The sequence below is a fragment of the Anarhichas minor genome, unplaced genomic scaffold (genome assembly GCF_050575085.1).
Source record: "Anarhichas minor isolate MPS153535 unplaced genomic scaffold, ASM5057508v1 ptg000054l, whole genome shotgun sequence".
Classification (NCBI taxonomy): Eukaryota; Metazoa; Chordata; class Actinopteri; order Perciformes; family Anarhichadidae; genus Anarhichas; species Anarhichas minor.
The window spans coordinates 803,512-824,773 of record NW_027466500.1 but is presented as its reverse complement, the minus strand read 5'-3'; the positions used below and the strand labels follow the sequence as shown (position 1 = coordinate 824,773).

The following is a 21,262-nucleotide window of genomic DNA, read 5'->3' as shown; positions in this document are numbered from 1 at the left end:
AAGCCATTTCCAGCAATTCACCGCCCTCCAACTAGAGGCCCTAGAGTCTGGCTCGGTGGATTGATCTTCATCAAGTATTGTAAAGATGCTTACTCTACCCATGTGGGTTAAAAACATGACTTTGAACGATAGCAGCTATCACAGTGGAATGTGTATATAAAAAGAAAACAATGCCAACAAAGCAAACAATTTTAGCACAATTGTAACACGACAATCTGTACTTACTCAGTAACAGAGTCTTAGACGTTTGAACAGTTTGGAAATTCCCTTGTAACAATTCTCTCCATATTTCTTCCAATTCCTCCTGAAAACATGCAAACGAAAAATAAAAACAGACAAAATAAAGGGACAATCAACTGCTTAGACATTACATGCACATCACACGTTGCTTCGTTTTGAGGATATGATGATGAAAGAGACTCTTTGCAAACACAACTTCTTTTATATTTCTGCTTTGCCTACATGACATTGGTTTTGGGGTCAAGGAATAACATCAACCAATCAACACAAAATTCAATCTTGCCTTCTATCGTATCTTTCCACTTGGAGATCAAATATTTTTTATATGCTTTTACACTTAATAATGAATTCATCAGCCATGCATATTGGTTGAAAAGCCCCCTGTTGTCTCAAAGGAACATGGCTTCTCCAGAGCAGGGCTGAGCTGGTGATGGAGGGCTGATACGATAGGATCGCCTTGACAAGTGGGGTCGTTCAGATTGTGCAGACACTGGCTTATTCAAAGGTGGTACTTTCATGTCTCAACTCTGTCAGTACTTTCAATTTGGTGATTTGTATGAAGCTGCTTGGAGCCAATTTCATGTTCACCTGTATAACTAATAACCTGGCAGTAAATAAATGTATCAAGGAAAAGATCCGGCAGTTAGTTCAGATTTGCCAAAGAAAATACGAGCGTATTTTAAGACTAAAATATATGTAGTCTGTAGTAAATTTGTAAGGTAAAGGATATGGGGAGTTTAGAAGTTTAAAATTAAGATCTGAAAGAATACAATTTAAGATTGAAATATCTAATGCCGAAAAAACGTAACTGTATCACACAGAGAGCTAAGGAAAGAGACTTGCTCCTAAATTTAAGAGAGTTAGAGGTGTCCATATTTGAACTGAAGATAACTACATTTTTGGCCACATTAACATATTTACCTTTTAAGTTGATTTGGCAAACTAGAAAACAGCTGCTTATTTACCTATCCAGCCGTTACGGAGCAACATTATTATTCATTTAGAGTTGTGCTTCTAGCTACCTGACGAATGCAAGTCCAACATTCAGTCTCTTTAAACTCTGTTTTTGATCTCTCTCTACCAACTCCTGAAAAAAGATGTGTCTCTTTAGCTGCTAAATGCTTCACTATGTTCACCAGCTCGTCTCTAACCTTTTTTTTCTCTACTAAAACAACACTATGTGAGTAGTAAGGGCAAACAATTCAGTAAAGATGCAGGAAACAAAATCAAAACAATGCACAGAAACTGTAGCTCTGGAAAATCAGAAGGGAGCTGAAGATTCAGGGGATAATTCAGGTTCATCACTATGAGCGACCTCTTCCACATTATCATTTAATTCCTACATTGTTTGTCTAAAAATATCATTTATAGTGCATCAGGGATTTCACACAATTAAAAATGTAAATTATCAATGTTTGTATCACTGAATAAGGATTTTTTTTAAAGGAATAAACAGTGAAAGAGATTTAGGCATTAGTGTTTGTCTCTGATTGGCTATTAATACATATAATTAATGATGCGATTACTTGAGAGTAGCTCCAAGTAATACGTTTCTTGTTAAATGTGTTTTATTCTTCACACTCAACTAAGAGCTGTTTTACTCCTAAGGTAGCTCTTCAATGTAAAAATGTAACTTTTAGTGAAATACTTGCATCACACTACCCTTCATTCAAAAAAGTGAACTTCTCCCTTAGTGCATGAGCATCCAGCGTCATCTAACAAGAGTGATGTCTACCAAAGAAGTAGATTATGTAAACAACACTTCTTTAAATAGAATTAATTTGTATTTCTCACATTGTGAAATACAACTACATCACTAAGGAAACCTGTTCAGACAACCTCCTGCCTTGTGCTGAATTTCTTTTACAGCTTGAGGCCATGTGAGCTGTCATGTTAATCATTCAGAACCAATTTGTAATCACATAAATCATTACATCATTACATTAAAATTTTCATTTTAATATGCAACGTCTTGTTTTAAATGTTCAAATCTTCATCTCTACCTTTATAACTGTGAAACCTATGGCCAGCAGAATCTGCCTTTTCTATGTGCTTGTAAAGCCATTTGGACTAAAATGAGAACACGTAAAACCACTGAACCCAGACATTAATTAAATTAAAACTGGTTAATGTTTTTCCACTGGTAGGGGGCTTTTTTTCATTGGCTGGAGCAAGACCTACCTAACAGCAATGAAAACATATGTACTTTATAAAATATATTTCAGAGGGATACGCAGTTTATACTAGGCATATTTCAAGCACAATTAAATAAACATATTGAATTATTCACAATGTAATAGTGAATAATGAAGCCAATGTTCACAAAGGATGAATGATTACTGGACAGGGGCCTGAACTGACAAATGATTGATCATAATATGCTGTTGTAAAATGGATACAACAGACTTGTATCCCCAGCCCAAATCAGACTGCATGAAAATCAAACCAAATTTCAGAGCATTAATTAAACAGCAGGTTGTAAATTCATTTGATCTAGCGAGCCACAGATCAAAAGGTCCCATGCTGATCTGCCCTTTTGTAAATAAACATTTTCGAAAGCCACCAAAAAGGAGTTGATTTGTTTCAGATCAGCAAAGACTTGTAAAAGTACAAACAGCTGAGAAATGAAGAATAGCCAAAGTGCTGAGCGACCAGAAAAGCAGCCTGCAGCCCACATGTCTTTGTCAGGAGTACTGCAATGCTACTTTTGTCAGATAATCCAGTGTCTGCAGGGACTGGGTAGTTGTCATCTAAAAGACATGACTGTGGATGTCAGCCAGAGCAATCAAAAATGTAACTTGTCATCGTGATATCTGGTTACTGTGCTGCAATTGCTTGTGGCGTTCAATTTCCACATATATGACACATTGCATTGATACAGAGGTTCTAGTACCGTAGATGTGTGCTGCACTTTAATTTACAGTTGTTTAGATAAAACTGAAACCATGTACTTTGTGTCTACACCAAAATACAGTTACAATGTATTGAAAACAGTGTTTAATGTTAATCAGTATCAGTCTTTTACAATTACAGCCATCCTTTAAATCCTGTATTAGAGTCAGTGAGCATTTAGTATACCAATACAATTTCCTTAAAATGTCATAACATAGTATAGTATGTCATGAAAATGTAATTAAAAATGAGGAAGCGTAGTTTGTCAAAAGAAGTTATGATATAGTATGTCTAAAAAAGTAATAAAAAATCATAGTATAGTATGTTGAAAAAAGTCATGAAAAAGTCATAAAAAGTAATAGTGTTGCATGTCAAAAAAAATCCATAGATTATGTTGAAAAAAACGTCTTCAAATAAATGTCATGAAATGTTTGCTATAACAATGTCAAAGTACACTACGTATGTCAGAAAACTGTCACATTAAAAATTGTCACTGTATAGTATGTAATGAATATATCATGTTATCATGACATGATGTCATAGAAATGCCATAACAAATGTCAGAGAAAAAGTTTTGGTATACTAGTCGTCAAGTCAGAGTGTTGTCTGTCATAAAAATGTCAAGAAAAGTTATATGTAGTCATATTGTCTGCCATGAAGATGTCATAAAAATGTCAAAGTATATTATGCCATTGAAATTTTCAAAAAAGTATACAGATTTGAATATTCTAATTTAATTTAGTCTTAGCAATCAAGGGCCATCACACCTGTCAAATACTGTAGTTTTCTAAATCCTAAAATACATTCACTTATGTATTTATGAAAAAGAACTAAGTGAAGTACAATTGTCATGTAATTAAACTTTACTAGAGTATTTTAATTCTATACCACCTGGTACTTGCAGTTGGTAGTTAGTTTGTATGGGTACAACATTGAAATCCTGTTTACATGTTACTGCATCTATAATAATGATCCGACATGTATAATAATGTAACAACAGCAGTCCATTTTGGCTCCATAGTGACAACCTTTACATGTACTTACACTACAAGGTCTTGAAAGCAGGAGTTTTACATTTAACAGAGATTGTAAATTGTGGTATTGCTAATTTTACTAAAATAAAAGACGTAAATCTTCTTCCATCACTACTTAAAATACAGTATATTTTGTACACCACCCACTCATTGTTAATGGTGGCAAGTATTAAATGTGTAGCTAACTTACCTCTGCTCGTGGCCTCCAGCTCCTTTTCCATGAGTTCTTTCGGAGAGGGAAACTCACTGAGCTTGACCTTTGACATGTTATTCTGACCGACTGTACTGATCACCTCCGGTTCCTTCTCATGACTATTCTCAGCTTGAACATGGATCCAAGGGATTTTCCTAATGACAGAGAATTAGCAGAGCTGCTGTGTAAGGTCTTCACGAGCAACAAAGATAAATCGTTTGTGATTTAAAAGAGAATTCAATACAATTCAAATACAATTTACTTCCTGACCCAAGTGAACACACCTTTTGAACTTGTAGATGAAGAATGCTGCTAAACCAACAAAGACCACGGTGAGCAGCATCAGCATGGCTGACCCACTGTGGATGGAGTTTGAATCCACAAGTGGTGCTGAAAGTCAAATGCGTCAAATGAGCGCCACATTTGGAAAAAGACAAATGCTTTAATTTTCCTCTTAACCATGTCTTATTTTAAGGAGATCCCTTTCATCACCTCATGTCATGTAACAACTGCAGGTACAGTTTGAGGAGCTGCTCTATGCATGTTATCCCCTCAGGGTATTAAAAGGAATCTTTAGGAGGTCTACTGCCTCTCCCTGGGGTCCGTCATGCAGCTTATGCATAGTCATGGGTTTTTAAATGCTGAGATGCAATATTCAAAGTATTCCCCCTCCCACCTTTCTGTCCTTGAGAGAGAAGCCTATGAAGTTTGACCTTTCTGGATCATTTTAAAGGCAACCCAGACCTTTGTATGCAGACACAAATGAAGACAGATCCGTTGGTGGATGAAAAGGGTAAAGCCGAGCAGGGTTGATCGACACGTTTTTTGCGATATGCTAATGATCAAGTGACCCTGCCGATTTCCTCATTGCATACCAAATGCCCTCTTTGTCAATCGTGTGATTGATTGGCTGATTTCAAAAGAGACCTACTGTCTCACAGCCTCAAGTGCAAAACTGATGTACTGTGGTATATAGTATCATATGAATCTCACTCAGGGTTTATGGTTGTCTTTGTCTTATTTTTTCAGTGTTTGGGGAATACTCAATCTTAAATCATAAAAAAGACACATGGTTTAACTTTTAACTGTAAACAGCACAGATAGACTTTAGTATTTAGTACTGTACTAAATTGGCATAAATTAAGACTAATATCTATTTGAACACTTTTTGATGTACCTGCCAAAGGTTTTTAGATGCAACAGTTGGTCCAAGCATGCAGGAACAATGGGCAGGTTAAAAACAAACTCACCCAAAGTTTGCTGAGTCATGTACACAATAATGTGAATATCCGCTTTCAGCTCAAACTGGATCAGGCCTTGGTTCAGGGCAGTGACAAAAATATCGGATATCTGTTTTAGGTATAAGACAGATATAAAACAGAGAATGATATATTATGCATTAAGTCTCTGTAACGTAAAACATCGTCATGCACTCATCATATTATGAACTGGTAAATCATAACTAGCACTTCTTTAAAAAAATAGTTCAACAAATATGATTCTTGCAAGAGTAACATGAGAACATTGACATCACTCTGATGTCTGTATGTTGAGTATGGAGGTTTAGCCAGGAGGCAATTAGCTTAGCATAGCATAATGACTGTGATCAGGGGGAAACAGCTAGCCTGGCTCTCTCCATAGTTAAAAAATTCAGCTACAAACACCCCGAAATTTGACTAATTCACATGTTACAGCATTTAACGCCCCCTAAAACATGTCCTTTCTATTGTGTACACAATAAATAAGCCAGGTATAATTTGTTGATTTGGCAAAAGCGTTGAGATTGTTTTTTCATACTGTAAAGTTCACATGATAAGAAACTTAATATTTCTATAAATCATGGTTCTTACCGTCTCGAGAGCCTCCTCACTCCCTCTCTTGTGCTCACTTGATGTCTGCTCATCAGGCAGGATAAAGAGCTCTGCTGTAGATGGAAGTCCAGGATACAAAGACACCAGAAGCTGATCTTCAGGGACCCCAGATACCTGCAACGACAAGACAACAGGCAGGTATTAAGTTACTTCTAAACTTTGGACAATAAAGTAAAAATAGCCAAACATCCACATTTTGACGTGAATCAAAATGTGGATTCAACGTGAATTCAAATTCACACTAAATAACAGTGTTTGGTTACTGTCGTCAAAGGAAAAATTACACACATGGACCATAACAAATTGTGACTACCTTATCAATACTGCACACAGATATAAAATAGTAATGGCCTTGAAAGCCGCTGGTGGCCGATGGCTGCTGGAAAGACCTCAGAGCAATATGTTCTCTATGTACCTGTGACAGAGCTGTCCGCACCACACGGCCTATGTCCTCCCTCCACTCTGGGATGTCAGGATTGTGCTCATCAAGAGCTAGCGAGAATGACAACAGCAGCGACCTGAAGAATTCTGGAAAAAAAAAGGCAAATTGATGTCTGTTAGAATATGAATGTTAATTCTGGTTTCGTTTTTGATTAATCTGATGTGCAGTTTTGTCTTTTCTCATTTGGCAACATACGCCTTGAAGTTAATTGCTCCTCAAGATTTCGTGTTCGCCCTCCGTGACATTTTATTCATTAGATAAGTCCATGTTGACAACAACGTGGCGTTGCTTGCAGCGTGGACCGAGAGGCATCATGCTTTCCCCGAGAAAGCATATTGCATATTCATGTAACATGCATCAGACCAATTAAAGTGCTTTGAAGACCGTCTCCCCCACTCACCTTTAACATTTATAACTTTTGAATCCTGCATTATGGTGCTCCCAGAAGCAACCTGGACCGTGACCTTGTTTTTTCCTTCCCTCTGAAATGTGTACGAAATGCTTCCCTCCAAGGTTATAATGGGCTAAAATTTAAAAGGAAAAACACAGGGAATTTCAGAGAAAACCCTGATTCCTCTCAGCCGAATATAGAATACTACGTACATGCAGCCCTTGACATACTGTATAATGAGGTAGTGCTGCAGTGAACACAATCAGCGTGATTAATAAATACAACCAGCCTTCCTGTCTGGATTCTCCAGAAAGACACGGTGAAGTCACGTGCAGTCACATTTAACATGATTTGTGTGACGGCTTTTAAGATTTACACTTTGTTACCAACACCACAAGGACATCAAGAGAAGATGGAAAAGACTGCAGTAAACAGAACAAAAAGTGGCCCTGGAACAATGGTTGGAGTGGGAGTAGAAGCTTCTCACCTCGGAGCTGTTGTCAAACCACCAGAAGAAGGTCAATGTTCTGGTGTGACTCGGCCATACCACCGCAGTCAGATTAACCTCCTTCCCCCTGATGGCTACAATAGGAGTGGAGAGATATACACGCTCCACTGGACCTGCGGCAGCAACAAATACACCGCCACATACATAAATACATGCATTACACACATGTGCAAATGCAGGCATGAGTAAAACACACATAAATTCATCAAACATGGAGCGTTTTTAGCTCCAGGTGTGTGTATTTCCATTTTACAAGGCTAAAACGCATAAAAGTATTACAGCCATGACTAAAAAGAAATTCAGCAGAGTGGGAACGTGACTATCCATGAAAGGTAAGAGACTCATGCTATGTGCACTGCCGCAGGGATGAGTAATGATGTCTCTTATTCACATACTGGTGATGTGTAAAAACAGTGTGCTGCTGTCAGATCCCTGGTTGTTTTCAGCAGAAGCTGTCACTCTGTAAATCCCAGTCGTTCTGTAGACATGGTTGATGCCATCATCGGCCCTGCTCAGGTTAGAGTATGTGATCTTAATGCCGTCCCCGAAGTCTAGCTGGATGCTGGTCCTCAACGAGTCTCCCTGTGGACAGGCGGTAACACATGGCATCTGTCACTACAGATTAGGTCAGGATGCTTCAACACAATCACATACAAGTGAAATAAGCACAGTCCGCTTCTAAAGTGCTTGGGCTGAGATGTCCTACAAGCTGCGTCACAAACACTTTGCAGGTGGATATGAATGTAGGGAGACGGAAATTCAACTGAGACAAGAAGAGGAAAAGTAAAAAGAGTGCAACAGAGGTCATGAAAGTGTCCCGAGGATTTGTTTGTCATCTGGTGCCATCTTGCTAGCTGATAAAATAATCCAGCAGCTCAACTAAAAAGTACTTTCTCACTATCCCCTTGTGGCATGTAGCCATGCAGATCGCTTTGGTTTTATTTCACATCTGTTTTTCTGCCAGACTAATATGAAAAGGTCAATAGGGCTTCTTTTCAAAACATAAAAAAACAAGACATTTCAAGACTCAACAATTGTAGTTTTGAGTAAATATCTCAAAAACAGAAAATATATTGATTGTCATGTCATTTCATTCACACTTCAATGCCCCCTAATAACTACATTTCCTCTGACCTTTTATGTAGCGCCATCATCATGTCAAAATCTTAATTTGTCTAATACTGAACAATATTTGTACAACCAGACACTCAGAAAACGTATGGCAGTAATCAGCCTCAGCTGTACGCCGTGTTTAGTGTTAAATAGCACATGTAAGCATGCTAACACACTATACTAGGATGGTGATTGTGGTAAACATTACAGCTGCAAAATATCAGCATATTATGATTGTTATTGAGCGCATATTAGCATGTTCACGTTAGCATTTAGCTCACAGAGCATGCAGTCATGCTAGACTTATTGAAATTTAAAATAATTACCGGAACTATAGCTACTGATAACACTACAGTGATTTTAGGCGATACAACTCACATCATCGAGGTAGACCATGAAAGTAACGTTGCTTCCAACAGTGGCACTGAGTTCTCCTTGACTGGTGGACAGCCTTAGACCTCGGGGGGGTCTGGGACGACACGCCTGCCTCTTGGGCGAGTACACGTTCCTCCCTCCCTCCTTACAGTTATTGGACAAAACCTTTCGATATCTTTGAAACATAAAGCAAAGAAAAGTGTCAAAATCCTGTTTTACATACTTTTATATACCATACTAATTTGAATAGTATACAAATTTGCAAAAATCGATGTACTTTGGTGAATGAAGACTTGCGGCAATTGATATCAATCACACTGAAACTTTAGAATGCGACTTTCAATATAACTTCACAAAGAGAGGGCAAAATGTTTTTGTTTTTGTTTGTGTTTCGGAGCTGTTTCACCAACATCTAGAATATGTTTTCATGCTCCTCATTGTCAATTCTGCAATTCATTGTGGGAGGAAAGTGTCCATCGACAGCACACCGATTTACAGTATAATGCACCCTGGCCAATTTTGTTACTTTTAAAATGGAAACATGCTGCAAAACTCAAAACCAGGCTCAGCATCATTATGTATTATGGAATTAGGTTACTTTTTTCAGCTCTACTGAGAGGCTTTTTTTCTGAACCATTGAGAAAGCGAACCATTATTTTCTGTTTGTGTTCAAGACAACGTGACAAACAAGCTGGAGTGGAATAATATTGGTTTGTGATGGATTAAACACTGGGGGCCACTTACCCTGTGCTGTTAAGAAAGCTTTGGCTGGGCCTGCAGCTTTTAGTAGCACCATTTGGATTAAACCAAAAAGCAGGGGAGCACTTCCCGTCCGCCTGGCGTTCCCACCCATAATCACTGTCAACAAAACATGACACTTCATGAAATGATAAACACTGCACCTCAAATAATCTAGCTTCTACAAGCTTTTGTAGTGGGGCAAATGCTTTGCAGTTGGCACTTCATCGCATATTTTAAGACCATAACTAGGGACATGATTGTCAGACAAGCAGGATCAAACAGAATTTCCAACAGATTGATAAATTATATTTAAAATTCATTTAAAGATTCATAATTAATTGAATTCTAATAAGTCACTTGACATTATGCAAATTACAGTAGCACCATGAAAAGTTCCTAACTCCCATGTACAAACTCAAAACTATAATTAGATTTAATGATTACAGTCATATTGTTGTTCAAGTAAAAGTGGAATGTAAGATGGATATTAAGGCTATGAAGTTCTGCAAACTGATACCATCTGTTTTTGATCACAAATGTATGTTTGGTAAACATGTAATGAAAGAAATTAAAGAGGGATAAAAGTCCCAGTTACCATATAATCCTAGTTGGGAAAGCTAAGAGAAGAAGTCCTTACCATTCAAAATCATAGGCTGTGCAGAGGCATGGCTCTGAGGTATAGATCCTCGAATAGTCCTGGGTCAGCATGCAACGGTTGCCTGGCGTGCGCTTCATAAAGATCTGCTTCTCGCCCATCACACACGGCTCTCCCTATCAAACAAAGAAAAAGATGATTTCGTTTATCACAAGATTGAAAGAAACTCTTGAAAGAAAAGAGAGATGGAAATAAAAAAATGTGGTTCATGCATTAAGCGAGTGTGCTATGTTGTACAGAGACGACGGATAAACGTGCATCTCTTTAATAAGCTGACAATAAATCAATAATGTTTAATATCCCTGTAACCTTGTCGTGCAGGTTCCATGTTTGATAATCTCCATCCATGCATCTCCTGTTAAAGAGGCCTTTGTAGTCGATCTTGATCAGCTGCCATTCTGACCGATGACTGAAGTGTCCAAAAAAACTGGAAGATGATTCACCAAAACACAGATTTGAGATGAAACCATCTTGAGATACAGATATACAGGTTTCTGATATGATGGTGTACCATTATAGTAGCACCTGCAAATCTCATTAATTTATGCCGACAGACAAGATAGGTGGACCTTTCTTTGTTTACATAAACAGAAGAGCAAATTCCTCAAGCATGATAATGTGTGTTTTATTCCTGCTGGACTGTACTTGTCCGTCTCTGCTTACGTGATAATGTGATTGTCAGATTCTGGCTCCATTAAAACTGCGTCCACATACAGAGGGGCCAAGGAGAAACTGTGTCGGTCCCATTTCTTTCCTTCGTCTAGACTGATCCTTCAAGAAAAAAACCCCAAAAAAAAACAACAGCTGTCAACATATGAACATCCGTCTTTCTGTCTATCCATCTATGCTCATCTCTCTGCAGTGGCTTGTAAATATATTGTTTTCTCTATGCATGTCACATTAAACATCACAAGTACATAGGAGCAGGGAAAAACAAGGTACACAGAAATATGATTTTAAAACAAAATGTCAGGTGATTTAGCTTTTGCCACAGTTGAAAAATGGAGCACCTAAGATTCTCTTCAATGTGAAAAATTATCTCCACACCGAGCTGAACAATAGAACAAATGTTCCTCTGCCCAGGGAAATTTTTGAAGGTGACAAAACAATGGAAAAGAGAGATATGACTCAGGTTGTAACATTAGAAATAGATTTGGGGGGTTTCAAATCACCTTTCCTAGAGCTTAATCACTTTTGACAGGGCTGTAATGTGCAGGGACATCAAAGTAGATAGTGTTACAAAGCCCCCGCAATATGAGGGACTTACGGGGCATTCTCAGTCTCATATTTCTACCCTGCTCCACTCTACATTTACATAAAAGCACTCAAACCATCATATCCAACCAAGAGTACAAAGCTGGAACAGACTCTCTTCTGTTGGAAATGATTCCGACAGTTCCGAAGCTGCAGTGCCGATATAATAACCATGCAAACTTGGCCCATCAGCATTTCAAAACATTAAATTTAATCATATGCTGCATCAAAAACAGGGAGAACACTCAAATTACACCTAAGGTGTATAACCTACAGTAATTACGATGTCAGCTATTGTTGAACAGTAGCTACACCTACCATAAGTGTCGAATAGGCGCTGTTGCATGTAGGACTGCCAGCAAAGCCCCTCCATTGTCAAGAAACCAAACGTTGTGCTGTTCATCAAAAATCTGTATTGGTGCATATTGAAAAAAACACATTTTCAATATGAATACATAATCTGTTTAAGATAAATGCATGCAGTGTGCTGACCCACCTGTCTCCAGCTATTTCCTGCATCAGATGTTATAAACATCCCAAGGTTAGTGGAGGACAGTTCTGTTCCGGTATTCCCTGAGTACAAAGACATGAATAATTTTACTCCGTCTGTATTTACATAGCAAAGACTCCATAACACACCTATATAAACCATCACCTGATACAATCGTTAAGAGTTGTTTTTTGAATCTGTGCATGCCCTCATTTTCCACTGGAGGACACGTCTATGACTTACTGCAACCTAATCATCTCCTCCAAAATAGGAGATTTAGGAGTTGAAGTTTCAGAATCTGATTTCAATGACAGAAAGAGGGCACTGTGTGAATCATTTTTGTTTGTTTTTGTGGTTGCACTGTGCATTTATCTGAAAAAGTAGGGATACCTTTAATCAGTTTAATCTATAAATCAAATGCTCTTGCTTTAGGTAACTCTACCTGTCGCCACAATGATCCCCGGCACAGACTTTTTGCTGGTGATGAGTCCAGACGTGTAGGGATTCTCTGACATCTCCAGATGAAGATGCAGCGAACAAAATGGCTGTCAACAAAACGGATTCCAATGGAGCACAGGTTGAAACAATACGTATCAGACAGATCTTCACAAAAGCAATTATAATTAGCTTTGCCTCCAAATTATGCTTCCCGTTGAGAGAAAAGTGCTAGGTTCTCAGATGCCATTTATAAAACAAAGATACTTTGTTCTTTTCATATTCTCTGCCTGGGAAAAAAAAAGGCAGAACATGGCTGAGAGGACGCAGAGGGCATTTGAATTGTTTCATTCTAAAGCAAACAAGGCATGTAATTAAAATTCTCCAAGATGCACTGATAAAACTGGCAAAATTGATTCAAATCATTTTCACTCATCTCTCAGACTAAAGCACACTGAAAAACATCAATACGTTTCTTCAAACAGCAGGGGTTGGAGAGGGGTCAGAAAGCAGACAGGAGCATAATGGTCTTTTGTATGACAGAGAGAAATGTTACCTGCTATTAACTGAACAATATACATTATTTCAAACAGACTCTAAAGAACATACTGACTGGATTAGATAAATATCCTACCTGCTGAATAACAGCACGGCTATATAATGTAATTCAGTGTAATCTAACATTCATTAGTCCGATGTGACTACAGGTAGTAAATTGAAATCACAGAGGTTAATGGAAAGTCTGAACCCCTGAAACTATACACGATGACTCTGTGCTTTACACTGATAATAGGAATATTCCAGCAGAGCATCTCATCTGCCATTTAGGAGGCTCATGCGCAAGCTGGCGCCTCGCCCTGTGCAAGTATGGCTCTGAATCAAAGAACTTCCACAGCACAGCTGATGAGGGTGAAACATTTGATGAATGATATATGTCATAAGATTAATTTCGCATGAATAAGCATACATTTCACCCCTGCCCAAAGGCTCAAGCTCACCAGAATGCAGTGAAGGTTATTTCTTGCCACATCAGTGGCAGGAGCTGGCAACAGGGCCCATGTTTGTCCCTTGTTGTATGTGATGAAAGTCTTGACATGACTGTCAAGCAGTTTGTTGGCGAGATACATGCCATTTATCCCCTCAACCTACAAGAGAAAACAGCAATGATGCTGATGATCATCTGAAATATTTTCAGGATGTAACAATCATATTCATGCTAAAAGGATTACTGGGTTAGTTGATGAACAGGAAATTAATGAATAATGAACAATTAATTGTTTGAGCAGTGGTGGAAGAAGTATTCATGTTACAAGTAAAGTCCTGCTTTCATAATATTCAAAAGTACAGAAGTATTATCAGCTAAATGTACGAGAAGTATCAAAAGAAAAAAATACTCTTTACACAGAAAGGCTCTTGTCACTGTTTTGATTGTAGTTCATTGTTATTAATGCATTAACATGTAAGCAGTACTTAAATGTTGCAGCTGGTTGTGGTGGGGCTAATTTGAACTACTTTGCTGCGTAGTTTAATCTGTAACACAATGCACCATCTTTTCAAGATTGATCAGATGTATTGTAAGTAAAATCTTAATCTGAAAAGTAACTAGTAACTGTAACTGTGAAATAAATGAAGTGGATATTTATTACCTCTCAACAGTAGTAGAGTAGATGTATAGCAGCATAAAATGGAAATGCTCAAGTAAAGTACATAAAACTGTGCTTAAGATGCGGTACTTGAGTAAATGTGCTTCCACCACTGTGTTTGAGTTTCTTAAATGTGAGGATTTACTGCTTTTCTCAGATTTTTTTATATCACTGATTGTATAATGTTGATTAGATTAAAAAAGGCAATTTGAATATGTCCCCTCGTGATCTGATTGAAATATGATACAAATGTATAGACTAAATGACTAATCAATTAATGGAGAAAAAAATAGCCAGATTAATTGATAATGAAAACAATTGGTAGTTGCTGCCCTACTTTAATTCCAATCACAGGTTATTAAAGTAACAAATGTTTTCTCCTACTATGTGAAATAACTTGAAGGGGCATTAGTTGTGAAGTGACAGCAGCAGTCCATGAACAAGACTAACTACGCACCTTATAAAAGTCAACCAGTAGGTTACCGCCGGGTCCTCTGCTGGTTCTGAGGTTCTCTAATGAAAGTGTAAAGTAGACCCCGGGGGAGTCTGAGATATACAGGCTGTAGGTGCTGTTCTGATTCCACTCCTGGACCGCAGCAAATACCTGCTTCTCATCCGTACTGATGATATGCATGTCCTGCATGGAGGCGTTGGTGAGAGAAAGTAAGACAGACAGAGAGAGAGGATGGGTGAGAAAGACAAAAAAACTGTTCAAGAGCTTTTTAATAAAGTGTGACTCTTCTTCACAAAATAACAGCTGTACGACTTGTACTCTACAAAAACAAAACAATAATCTTGTTTCTTCATGATAATGATATTTTTTATAAATGATCTGATAGTTATTTGGTGTCTTTGTAGCTTACCTTTGGTAGACAATATTTAGGTAATTTCATCCGTTTGAAGGATTCTCTCATGTAGGAGACAAAGTAGCTGGCTCGTCCTGACTTGGTTACCTTTGCAATGAAGTCAAGAAAGCTTTGTCATTCTTTAAATAGACCACATGAACATTTTTTTTGTAGTTTTGCGTCCCCTAACACCTTGTTTTTCTCTATTTTAGGTCAGCAACTCTTTTATTTGCATTTTGATCGATGCCATGAGTTTTTCCTGCATAGTACTTAGACTTGTATTAATTTGCAACACATGGCTGACTTGATAAAACGTTGGCAATTTTACTCAACAGTGTCAAAAGCGGACTAAAATGCACAAGATAAATTATCATTATCTCGATTAGTCTAAAGCTAAGAGGCACTGAAAATTGTGTTGGCTTTATCTACAGTGTGTCTTGAAGATCTTAATGCACTTTCCCATCCACTAACAGGCAGGGTAACACTACTTGATTGCTTATTTTCTAATCAACTAGAAGGATGGTGTTTGTCCCCCAACACACTACATTAGGGCTCTAATGGAATAATCTATCGAAAATCAATGAGCTGCATTTTCCCAGGCCACATTTTTGAGGATGTTGCACTTGGCTGTTCCTTCTCTCCCAAGAGACTTTGGAGGTGTTGAAGACTGCTTATTTCGTTGTAGCCCAATCGATAACCTCATTACTCTTTGTCAAGTTAAATCCAACTGCCTCGAGCAATGAAAGTCACAAGAAAGTCATCTGTGCCACCACAGAGCAGCACAGACACTCTCTGTGTCCAGTTATTTTCACCAGACATCTTCCTCACGTCTGCCTCTGCCTTGACGGTCAATCTCATCTCGGCTAAATGCAATTTGGGCATTTTATTGAATCACCATTTCTGAATCACGCTGTGAAGTATTTTTTTCATACATTTTCATTCTTAAATCACAGCCATTCCAATCAAGTCTGTGGATTGAGTGTGTTGAAAGTGAAACTGGGTCACCCTAAAGTATTGCTGCTGCAACATTATATCATATCAAAAAGATTAAATCTGTGGATGAATAAATTCAAATATGAACAGTAAACATTTAGGGGTGTTTATTCAAAATGGGAGAGTGCAGAATGATTTAGTACACACTGAGCCCAAGAAAACTATATCATTTGATTTCTGCATCAAGGCTGACCAGCAGAGAGAAAATGACTTAGCTGTGGATAAAAAACAATGACAGCGGAGGGCATTTGAAAATTAGATTCCTAATAATGACCCTGGCTGTCGGTGTCTAATTGGAGTCAAAGTCAGAGTGAATGATAATAAGGACACCAACCTGCCTATTCTAGTGATCTCAGTTCGCAAACACATTTTTCAGGCTTGAAGTATGTCTGTGAGTAAACGCAAACACTGAGCGTGCCTTCGCATGAACGAGACAAAACATAATCAAAACCCACATTGGGTAAGTGGGGATCAGGTGTGTTGGGGAAAGCCATTATGTGGGTTTTGACGGAGAAGAATGCAAGTGGATGCACAAAATACCAAAATAAAAAATAAAAAAACAAGAAAATCTAACTTCACAGAGACAGAATGTAGCCTATAGTAAAAAGAAAATCTATCTATTACTACACAAACCTGTGTGAAAACGTATTCATCCTGCACAACCAGTGAGTTGGTGTCTACATGTCCAGGAAAGAGGTACAGTCTATTGCCTTCTGTGCATCGTTGGGCTCTGCACTTCACATACTGGGCGCCTGGAGAGAGGCGATAGGAAATCAATCAGAAGTAAATTACAAGCATTTACACCATCCAACTGTACTTTGTATGCAGCTGCTATACAGAACGCATAGTCATAAGTTTACAGTTCTGAAACAACTTTAAGTTGGGTAACGGTAGAAAAAATTAAGAAAAAAATTCAACAACTAATACTACAGTAGGCAGTAGGACCTTTTGCGATTCAAAATCAGCTGAGATTCATGACTAATGCAGTACTTGCGGTGTGTCACACGACAAAAAAAATTCTAATAATTCAGAGGCAGCTTTTCTCACCACAGGAAGGGCTGTGGGTATATTTTCCAATGCAGGAAACCCCTATAATTGGTTTGACAGAATATACCATGCCGTTTAGAACGGGGGAGTTGAGGTTTGTCCATGAGACACAGGGGATAGATTAAAGAGAAGAAACATCTATCAACCCACTAAAACTCTCCGTTTTTGTCAGGAGACACCTATTCTGCTTTACTAGACTTCAGGGGCCAATCTGAACAACAGAAAGGGTCTCATCTTCCCTGTGACCTCGCTCTAAATGAGAGGCAAAGGGTCCTGTGGGTGTTGCTACTGTAGCAGCCCTGAGTGCAGCACTCACGGCCTTTTGCGATGCGCGTCTCGATGTGGACCAAATCCGATTCACTGTCCAGCCCCATTACCGCCCTTGAAAGAGCGTGAGCAGGAGAAGATAGAGAGGAGCAGAAAGAAGTGGAGATGGGGAAGGAAAGGGACAATTAGATGAAAGAGGGGGAGGCCAGGTTGTGTATCAGCTGTAGATGGACATTACTATTCTGTAAAAACCCATAGAAAGATGTTTTCATCTCCTGTAAAACAGTCAGTGTAGAATCTGCAGCACCAGCTGCAATTAATCTCACTTCACCAAAGCATCAACACAGGAAAACAACAACAGACATCAGCTATTCCCAGAAATATCCACCATAGCAAATGTGTGTTGTTATGAAACTGTAGGTGACTGCAAAACCATTTTGAAAAATAACTATCTCCCACAATGTGCATAAAGTAATGGTTTTCAAGAGGACAAATAATGCATTGTTTCGGTATAGCGGGTGCCGCTATACCTGCTGCGCTGTTCTTATTTATCTAACGTCTCGCTGTTCATGCATGTGGAGAGGATGTCCTCCAACGAATGTCCTTTCTTTCATGGCAAGAAACCACTCTTGGGTTTGACACGTACCATGACAAACAGGGATAAACGGGCTCACATCAATATTCACTGGCTTGTGCTCGAGCAGTCGAGATTACTAAATGACAGCGACAGCAAAAACAGCATGTCATGTTTGTGCCATGGAGAAAAAAAAGGATAATATTCCTTCAGGTCTACGTGACGTGGATATAATAGTTTTATGCTTGACTGCCATGAAGATCTGTTTTTGACAAGAGGTCACTGGATCCTTCTGGCAGCACAGGGTCATGAACACTATAATTATGCAAATTACAATCAATCACTACACAAAAATAGGATCCACATAATCATACCAGTAGAATCGGCCTGGCATCACGTTGTCGTGAATAAGCTGCCATTTCCTCCCAAAGTCCATTGAACTGTACAGCTGCAAGATAAAATTAGGCCGATCTTCATCACACAGGTTTTAGGAGGAATATATTGTTAATGAGCAGCACAGGCATCATCACATCATCCAAAAAAAACATTTAAAAAAAGCACCATACATTATCTTCATTGTGCATTCACTCAGAAGCTACCTTGCTGTCATGACTGTAAGCCAATATCCAGTTATCCTGTACAGGGTGGAAGAGCAGGCTCAGGATGTTGAAGTTAATGGGATGCTTCTCAAAGCTTGCCCCTTCATCTGAACTGATGAGAACAGTGCTCTCTACCTCTGGGTCGCTAAGTATCATTATCTAGAGTACAGAGAACCAGAGAAAGGATATGGCATTAGAAGAGAGGGAGAGAGAGAGAGAGAGAGAGAGAGACAGCGATACCGTCATTTGACAGCAATTTTTTAAAAACTGTAATTTGATATCAGAAATGACTTTGCAAGAGATCAAAGAGACAAAAGCAACAGGGAAATGCTGACCTTCTGTTTGTTGGTAGGGCAGACGTACAGGTAACTTAAAACTGTCCTTGAGCCCACTTTGTCGTTGAGTTTGGTGTAGGTGCTTCCATAATCAGAGGATCTGGACGTAAACAAAAACGACATGTTGAATGTTTGATGAAAAATACATTAGAGACCTTCCTGAGGCAGATTTTAAAGCACCATAGCAGGGGTTTGGCATGTTTTAGACCATAAACTGCTAATCAGTTATACTGCGCGTGACTGCATCTCCATGGAATACGTTTTTAGATGGATTTTCTACCTCTCAGACATCCAACTTGTCTAGCTTCATGCTAATGTATCATTTTTGTTTTTGATGCTCTTATAAAGCACTTCTGCAATCCTCCTAGAAATGTGACATACTGAAAAAGCGTGCTGTCATTACTCCACCGGTATTCTACTGTAGGTGCTCAAATGGGACTAAAACAAGAACACGGAAGAAACACACTCACTAATGGAAAAGTCTGCTCTTTCTTCAACCAACATATTTGAACACAGGGTGGCGGTTGAACAAAAACACAGCTTTCAAGTTCTCACTTACTGTTGCAGAGATACTATTAAACATAAATTAAATTGATTAAATAAATAACAGCTGAAGGAGCCCTGTGGAGTTTTTGACAAGTGAGAAATGTTTTGACGAGTTTGTGGCCATTTTGTTTGTACATTGTGCTCTGTGTTTCCAACCATTTTCAATGAAAGTAGCTAAAGTTTGCTCCAAAATTTGCTGGATGTTGCAAGATTACGACAGAAACTAATTTGCATATATGTAACATCACTACTAAAGTATTTGCATACAGACAACTTTGAAAAAATAAAGCTAAACTGATGCTAAGCTTTAACATTTGCCATTATTATTTTTCAAGCTGCTATTACATCACCAATATGCATCCAAATCTACCTTTTATTTCAAAAGCCGTACATCTAGAATGTTGTATACGTATCGTAACTAGAGAGGACCTAAACTCTGCTTTTTGAGACAAAATAAAAAAATTTGAGAAATAGCAGGACGACAGTCTGAATAGATTGGCACTTTTTTGCAAGTAACCAAATCTAGCGAGAAAGTTGCTAAGAATGTATTGGAAATGTATTCTGCATGCATGCTATAAAAGACATAAAAGAAGGTATAAGAATGTTAACTAATGGATTTAACAATGCAGGTTTCAAAATATCTAAATATATCAAATTCAAAATGTTTTATTATGAAGGAAATGCATTCAACAGATTTGTTAGGCCTCAAACATACACACAATGAACATTACTGAATGTTTACATAACGGTGTTCATGAGAAAACATCAGTGTACTTTTAGCATATTGTTTTTGGTTGTTGTTTTTTGTAATTGAATTAATGCATTAGTGCATAATAATCTGAAAACTCCCCCTTACCAATGCATTTAAAGGAAGCTCCGGAGTGTTGCAATTTTTTTTTTTTTTGACAACCAATCGGAATATGGCTATCAAGACAATCATGATGCATGTTTGGTAGCGTTCTGTATTAAAAAGGTTGACATATTCATTAGGCATTTCTTACTCACAACTACAATACCATTCAGCAAACTAACTTTGACAAACACATCATGTTAAATATCCACTTCACATGTGTCAACCAAGTCTTTGCAAGGTGAATTTCATGCTCCAATGAAATGAAACCAGTGGCTGCCTGCAAGGTCGGATATCAATTCATGGACCTCGGGCATGCTTTAAAATATGGTTAACAATAATGTACTCACCTGGCACTTTATTAAGCACACCTGTTCAACTGCTTGTTAAAGCAAATATCTAATCACGTGGCAGCAACTCAATTTATACATGGTCAAAACGCTCTGATGAAGTTCAAACCAAACATCAGAATGGGGAAGAGGTTATTTACGTGATTTTGAACACGGCATGGTTGTTGTTGCCAGATGGGCGGGTTTGAGTATTTCAGAATATGCTGAACTTCTGGGATTTTCACACACAACAATCTCTAGGGTTCAAAGACAATGGTCCAAAAAAGACCAAAAAAAATCATCTGAGCACCGATGGCAGAGGTCAGAGGAGAATGGCCAGATTGCTTTGAGCTGATAAAAAGGTAACAGAAACTCAAATGACCGCTTGTCACAACCGACTTATAAAGAAGAGTATCTCTGAATGCACAGCAGTTGAACCTTGAAGCACATGGTTTACAGCAGCAGAATACCACACCGGATGCCACTCTTGTCAGCTAACAGCAGGACACTGAGGTTACAATTGGCATGGGCTCTCCAAAATTGGACAATAGAAGATTGGAAAAGAGTTGCCTGGTCTGATGAGTTTCGATTCCTGACACA

The 21,262-nt window shown here is 38.4% G+C and overlaps 1 protein-coding gene across 1 annotated transcript in view; it reads right to left on the bottom strand.

Annotated features, from left to right (window-relative positions):
• Nucleotides 1–21,262, bottom strand: part of LOC142931705 (VPS10 domain-containing receptor SorCS3-like) — a 37,088-nt gene continuing 15,826 nt past the window's right edge. Inside the window, exons 3-27 of the mRNA XM_076075767.1 lie at nucleotides 18,938–19,037; nucleotides 18,603–18,761; nucleotides 18,378–18,451; nucleotides 17,479–17,543; nucleotides 16,749–16,867; nucleotides 15,141–15,230; nucleotides 14,735–14,914; nucleotides 13,633–13,779; nucleotides 12,642–12,744; nucleotides 12,206–12,282; nucleotides 12,028–12,119; nucleotides 11,119–11,226; nucleotides 10,765–10,882; nucleotides 10,438–10,571; nucleotides 9,804–9,917; nucleotides 9,063–9,234; nucleotides 7,967–8,153; nucleotides 7,551–7,684; nucleotides 7,073–7,196; nucleotides 6,646–6,758; nucleotides 6,210–6,344; nucleotides 5,610–5,709; nucleotides 4,644–4,749; nucleotides 4,357–4,514; nucleotides 1–304 (exon numbers count right to left, since the gene is read on the bottom strand). Of these exons, the coding sequence (XP_075931882.1) occupies nucleotides 240–304; nucleotides 4,357–4,514; nucleotides 4,644–4,749; nucleotides 5,610–5,709; nucleotides 6,210–6,344; nucleotides 6,646–6,758; nucleotides 7,073–7,196; nucleotides 7,551–7,684; nucleotides 7,967–8,153; nucleotides 9,063–9,234; nucleotides 9,804–9,917; nucleotides 10,438–10,571; nucleotides 10,765–10,882; nucleotides 11,119–11,226; nucleotides 12,028–12,119; nucleotides 12,206–12,282; nucleotides 12,642–12,744; nucleotides 13,633–13,779; nucleotides 14,735–14,914; nucleotides 15,141–15,230; nucleotides 16,749–16,867; nucleotides 17,479–17,543; nucleotides 18,378–18,451; nucleotides 18,603–18,761; nucleotides 18,938–19,037 (2,974 nt within the window). The 3' untranslated portion in view covers nucleotides 1–239. The remainder of the gene's footprint in view (nucleotides 305–4,356; nucleotides 4,515–4,643; nucleotides 4,750–5,609; nucleotides 5,710–6,209; nucleotides 6,345–6,645; nucleotides 6,759–7,072; nucleotides 7,197–7,550; nucleotides 7,685–7,966; nucleotides 8,154–9,062; nucleotides 9,235–9,803; nucleotides 9,918–10,437; nucleotides 10,572–10,764; nucleotides 10,883–11,118; nucleotides 11,227–12,027; nucleotides 12,120–12,205; nucleotides 12,283–12,641; nucleotides 12,745–13,632; nucleotides 13,780–14,734; nucleotides 14,915–15,140; nucleotides 15,231–16,748; nucleotides 16,868–17,478; nucleotides 17,544–18,377; nucleotides 18,452–18,602; nucleotides 18,762–18,937; nucleotides 19,038–21,262) is intronic.